Raw genomic sequence first — 6,029 nt, 5'->3', positions numbered from 1 at the left:
AACGCACGTAAGAACATTGCCCTGAGAAAGAGAGAGAGAGAGAGAGAGAGAGAGAGAGAGAGGAAACTTTCACCCTCTCTGGCCTGTCACGAAGGTTGAGCGGGATTCTCTCTCTCTCTCTCTCTCTCTCTCTCTCTCTCTCTCTCTCTCTCTCTCACACATGCTCGACACCTCCCCCAGCTTCTCCTCTGCACACCGCGTAACCCGACCTCCTCATTTTCAAGAGTCACCTGTCATGTGTGTGTGTGTGTGTGTGTGTGTGTGTGTGTGTGTGTGTGTGTGTGTGTGTGTGTGTGTGTGTGTGTGTGTGTGTGTGTGTGTGCTACATGGACGAATTTCTTAGCTGCTTTCCTGGATCTACCTTCTTCCCAGCCTAATAACAATATACGGTTGATTTACCTCTGTCCTCAGCCAGCCATCCAGCCAGCCACTACTACTAATTCATCGGCTGCATAGAATAACCCCGTCCCTGACACGAACTAGGTGGACGTGCCTTTGGTCTCTGAAATATCTCCTGTACGAGTAACTTAACACGGGGCATCGGGTTTCAGTAAACATGCCATTAATCATTATAACAGGAGCTGTCTCTGGACTATGCAGGTAGCGGGCCGTCTCTCATCATCCTGGAATACTTATTGATCTATTTGAACGAAGTACTCTAGGGACTAATACAAAGAGGCGTCAGGTTACATCATTTCACCCGCTGTGTCCACGTATCGCAGCGTAACCCTTTCACCGCGGTATGAAGCAATTTAAAATACTAAAAACGATATATGAAATTTTCTAATGTTTACAAAAAAGAAAGGATTTAAAAAGAATAGGTTTTGCATTTTCTAGCTTGTGTAATATTCGGAGATGGCTGTAGAATAAGACGAAATGACTCATATGTGTCAAATAGGAGTCACTAAATCAAGTAGGTTAATGAAAAGATGAGCCAGACAGGTGAGATGATCCAACGCTGCGACATGAGGGCAGGCAGGCGGTTGTGCATGTGACGCCAGGAAGATTTAGTGAAGCAAGCAATTCTTCTATTTTAAAACATCATTCTTATTTTCGTCCATCTCCAGGGTTACTTTTTTTCTCAGAGTTTTCTGTAGTGAGTGAGTCCACAACATCGCCGCTCCGTCGTGTGTTTCACCCCAGACCTGCCATTGGTATGCTCCCGCTAGTCGTACCGAACCTGCGTAGCAAAACTAAAATCCAAGTCCCCTTGCAACGAGCATTACCAGTCAGCATTGTTCGATTCATGAAACGTCGAGATACTGATGTGACCGTTCTGCCTTCTAATTTTTTTTTCTAGTGGCGATGTTCTCGCTTCCTCTTGTAGTGCCTCCAGTGCCAGCCAGACCTGACATTCTCGTTATGGCGCCGGGTGATACCATAATAGTGATTCACTGCGCGGGATAAAAGTGCATGCAAGGTATACTGTCTGGAAACTGGCTGACTAGAAATTTAGAGGAACCTACTCTCCCGTGCACAACCTCTCACGCCTGTCCTCTGGTCCTGAGCACACGTGATCCTCAGATAAGCCAAGAAACATGATACACTACAAGGCAAGACCAAAACCGAGTGAAGAGCGCAACACAATACTCAAACACGAGACGAGTGCGGAGACCCTGGTGGCCCACACCGCGCCCACAGTGTTGCACCAACAGATCGTCAGAGCTGTGACACTGTGCTTCAGACTGACACCTGCTACCTGAACAGCGCAAAGTACGCTCAACGCACAGCCTCGGCGAGGAGCCCTGGGAAAGCAGTGCGTCGCCACGAGGCCGATACGGTGAGCAGCGTGTAGGGAGGGAGTAGTTGGGCAGCCTTCGCCGCCGCCAGCGCGAACACTAATTATTATTGTCCTCGCCTGGGCGAACCTGTTTCCCTGGACCCAACATGTGGATGGGTAGGGGTAGAGGACCCAAGGGGAATGGGTATAGGGGGTAGGGATGTGGGTGTCGCGCTCCGCCTTGGCCCGCGTCGGCCCCGTCTGGCAGCGTGCCGGGGCGGGGGCCACCGCTACAATCTGAACTCGAAAACGCCAGGGCCAAGGGGAGCCCCTCGAAGCAACACGACAACACTCACCGCGTCCTGGCGCGTCTGTGTGCTGCACGGTGATGCACATGTCGTTGTCCAGCGGGAACTTGTCACAGTTGAGCATGTCTGGCCAGGGGAAGCTGTAGGTCTGCATGCGACTCTCGCAGCCCAGGCGCACCGCTTCACACAGGCTGCGGCAGGGCGGGATGGGACTCTCCAGGCACACGGGCGTGAACAGCGAGCACAGGAACAACTGCGTGTTGGGGTGGCACTGCAAGTTGAGTAGCGGCACCCAGTAGCCTGACTGTTGCTGCGCCTCCTTCAGCGTGTCGTGCTCCAGCAGGTTGGGCAGCCGCATCTTGCTATAGTCGATCCCAGAACAGAGCGGCATGTCTTCCGGGATGTCCACGCATGTTGGCTCCTGAGGCCGCCCTCCGATCACCCCCCAGTCGGCAAAGTAAGCGCTGTCATCCCCCGCTACTGCCCCCACCAGGAGGGAGAGAAGCGGGAGGGCCGAGAGGGCGGGCCGGCGGGGCATCGCGGCGGACCTCTCTCACCGGCTGCCACGGAGGTACTGGCGGTGGCGAGCAGCGGCGGCAGCGGAGGGCTGGCCCCAGCCCCATGGGGCCCGGGGCCTGGCCTGCCCGCGCGCACACTCCCGCCCCGCACATCACTCACACATCACTGCAAACACGGCGGCGGCGGCGGCGGGGTGGCGGGACGGCAAGGAATGCTGAGGTGACCACGACCCAAGGCTGTGATGATCGCCGCCACCCGCCACGCCAGGCAGGTCCGGACACCTCCCAGATATGCCATGCCTCACCCCTCGGTCCCCCTCCTTCACCGACACCCCCTCACCCCAACACTCACCACAGCTCACTTGCCTCACCAGCACTCTCTCCTCACCCCTTACTCGACTCACAGCCACGCTGCCACACATACCCATCCCTTCCTCAGTATTGCTCACCCCTACTCACTCCCTCCTCCACTCTTCCCCTACTGCACACACACCATCCATGATCCACCGCTCGCTTCCACCAGCGATGTTACCCTCACACTCCTTTCCCGCCATCCCACTATGCCCTCCATGCCCACTATGCCCTCCGTTCTCTCCTTTGACACACTCATTACGCATATATATATATATATATATATATATATATATATATATATATATATATATATATATATATATATATATATATACACACACACACACACACACACACACACACACACACACACACACACACACACACACACACACACACACACACACACCCGGTAGCTCAGTGGTTAGAGCGCTGGCTTCACAAGCCAGAGGACCGTTGTTCGATTCCCCGGCCGGGTGAAAATATTTGGGTGTCTCTCCTTTCACGTGTAGCCCCTGTTCACCTAGCAGTGAGTAGGTACGGGATGTAAATCGAGGAGTTGTGACCTTGTTGTCCCGGTGTGTGGTGTGTGCCTGGTCTCAGGCCTATCCGAAGATCGGAAATAATGAGCTCAGAGCTCGCTCCGTAGGGTAACGTCTGGCTGTCTCGTCAGAGACTGCAGCAGATCAAACAATGAAACACACACACACACACACACACACACACACACACACACACACACTTTTCAGAAAATAATTTAGACAATGAAAAAAGTTTATTAAGACTAACTTAACTGACATTTGACCTCGCGAGTACTCTCTCTCTCTCTCTCTCTCTCTCTCTCTCTCTCTCTCTCTCTCGTCCAAAGAAGCAGGTTTATGATTAACACCAAACTAACATTAACACAATATAGAAATAATATAGTAATAAGTTCCTTGCTCTCCCTACTTCTCCCCTCCACTGCACCTCGACCCTTACGTCTTTCTCCCCTTCTTCCCTCCCTCCCTCCCTCCTTCCTGCAACCCTTACGTCATGCAAGCAAAATATCTCTACACTAAAGAAATTAAACCATCTCTTTGCCTTTTGTGTCTTGGTCATAATCTCCTCAACTTCTCTTCTTTTACTCTCTCTCTCTCTCTCTCTCTCTCTCTCTCTCTCTCTCTCTCTCTCTCTTTTGTTACATTTTTTCTCAAGTAACTGAACGTTTTAGTCTTAGCAGAATATTTAACATAAAAGTACTTTCGTTTTCATCATAGTGCAAGCTGAACTGACGGTGTGGGACAGGAGCGGCAGTGAATGGGATGGGATGGGTGTAATTGTAACTTTTGTTAATGGTACGGTCAATTCCAAACAACACTGATGAACTTCGAGCAAACTGGGAATAGCAGCGAGAGTACAGAGGCACTCAGTGTTGCCGTGGTCAGGAAAACAGGATGACTTTTATAATGCTGACTGGCCTCGGTGGCCTGTGCTGCACGCACGGGAACTGCAAGACCCTTGGTTTAATGTCAGTCTCTTGCGCACACACACACGCACACACACACACACACGCCAGCTTTTACATACTACTACAAATTTGGCACAGCTAAGAGGTAGGTAACACGTATAGCCACACATTTCAGTAATAATACAGCAAGTAGCCTGTATCTCAAGATTATAATCATGCCCTAAGTCATGCGGCATACACTACTTCAATACATGCACCGGGATAGCTTTGTAAGTCAGTTTCATTTCGTTAGTACTGTGTCTGGTACAGTAAGAACTAGGCAGAGTAACCATGCCGGTGTAGTCTAACTATACTGTATTACTGTATTCCTGTCTCCACCACCACCACCACCACCTGTGTTACCTCACTTACCTGCCATCCCTACTTGCATCGGTGTTATTTCCTCTTGCGTACATCTTACCTCCACTGCTGCTGGGGGTGGTAGATGCCACTAGTACTCCTTCCTCAGCAAGAACGTCCTCCACCAACGCAACGCAGTGCACACCCCGATCACAACACGAGTATAAAATGCTTCACAAGGTCACGTTATGGTATCTTCCAAACTTCATAATAAATCGCAAGACCTCATGAAAAAAAATAAAAACGTCAAGGCTTTAGATTCTCTATTTAGAAGATGCTAAAAGAAAAAAAAAAAAAAAACTAATGGTGAAGTACAGTTGATCTCGTACCCGTATTCTAAAATATATCTGCTCCACACCTGACTACTTCAAGAAGGTTCTAGGTGAAGCTACACGGGTTCCTAGGGCTGTTTTTAAGGTTCTAGTGACAGATTTACAACATTTCAAGACAAACACTCTTGAGAAGCTGGAAATCACTCGTGGCTTTAGTAAATAGTCGTGCTGAGAGAGAAAAGCATTTTTAATACTGGCCTTGTAGAGAATGCTTAGAGAAGTGACAAAACAACTTGTGGACTTAAATGGACAGTTTGGGCACTCTTCTATCGCCTATTAATTAAGATGGAGAACTCAGAGGCTGCGCAATCTGACTATATAACACTTATTTAGCAACAGCTTGAATAAGCATACATGTAGGAAGTCTGGCCGTCTCATCTGTTATGAAAACATAAATTAGAACTATGATAATAGTAATAGCAACAACAAAAATAATAATAATAATAATAATAATAATAATAATAATAATAATAATAATAATAATAATAATAATAATAATAATAATAATAATAATAATAATAATAATAATAATAATAATAATAATAATAATAATAATAATAATAATAATAATGATAATAATAATAATAATAATAATAATAGTAACAGTAATAATAAACTTGCTAAAAAGGTGATTTTAATCTCAACAAGAGCATCATGAGGCCCCACCAAGGTTACAGCTTACAAGTTGTCTCCACACCGGGTGATGCTTGGCACACACCAGCCACCTCCCTATCATTTGGCAGGTCAGGCTAGGTTGGATCAGGTGCCACAACCACTATTGCCATCCTGACTCTGCTGTGTGCTCGCAACTCCTAGCATTTCATTAGGCACTCCTAAGACACACACTAAGTCAACAGTGTGGTAGTGGTACTTTATTCCATTTCCCATCCTTCCAAACCACTCCTTATTTCAGGATTACAATGAAAGTCCTGCATATTCGTATCAGACTCT

At 48.0% G+C, this 6,029-nt stretch overlaps 1 protein-coding gene across 2 annotated transcripts in view; it reads right to left on the bottom strand.

Moving 5' to 3' along the window:
• Positions 1–2,852, bottom strand: part of LOC123513533 (secreted frizzled-related protein 5-like) — a 77,132-nt gene extending 74,280 nt beyond the window's left edge. The window contains exon 1 of one of the 2 annotated variants that reach the window (XM_045270762.1): positions 2,077–2,852. In XM_045270762.1, coding sequence (XP_045126697.1) covers positions 2,077–2,566 — 490 coding nt within the window. In that variant the 5' untranslated portion in view covers positions 2,567–2,852. The remainder of the gene's footprint in view (positions 1–2,076) is intronic. The other variant, XM_045270761.1, reaches the window with a different exon arrangement.
• Positions 2,853–6,029: the final 3,177 nt, after the last annotated feature.

Source organism: Portunus trituberculatus, chromosome 36 (assembly GCF_017591435.1).
Source record: "Portunus trituberculatus isolate SZX2019 chromosome 36, ASM1759143v1, whole genome shotgun sequence".
Lineage (NCBI taxonomy): Eukaryota > Metazoa > Arthropoda > Malacostraca > Decapoda > Portunidae > Portunus > Portunus trituberculatus.
This window is presented reverse-complemented; position numbering and strand designations above follow the sequence as displayed.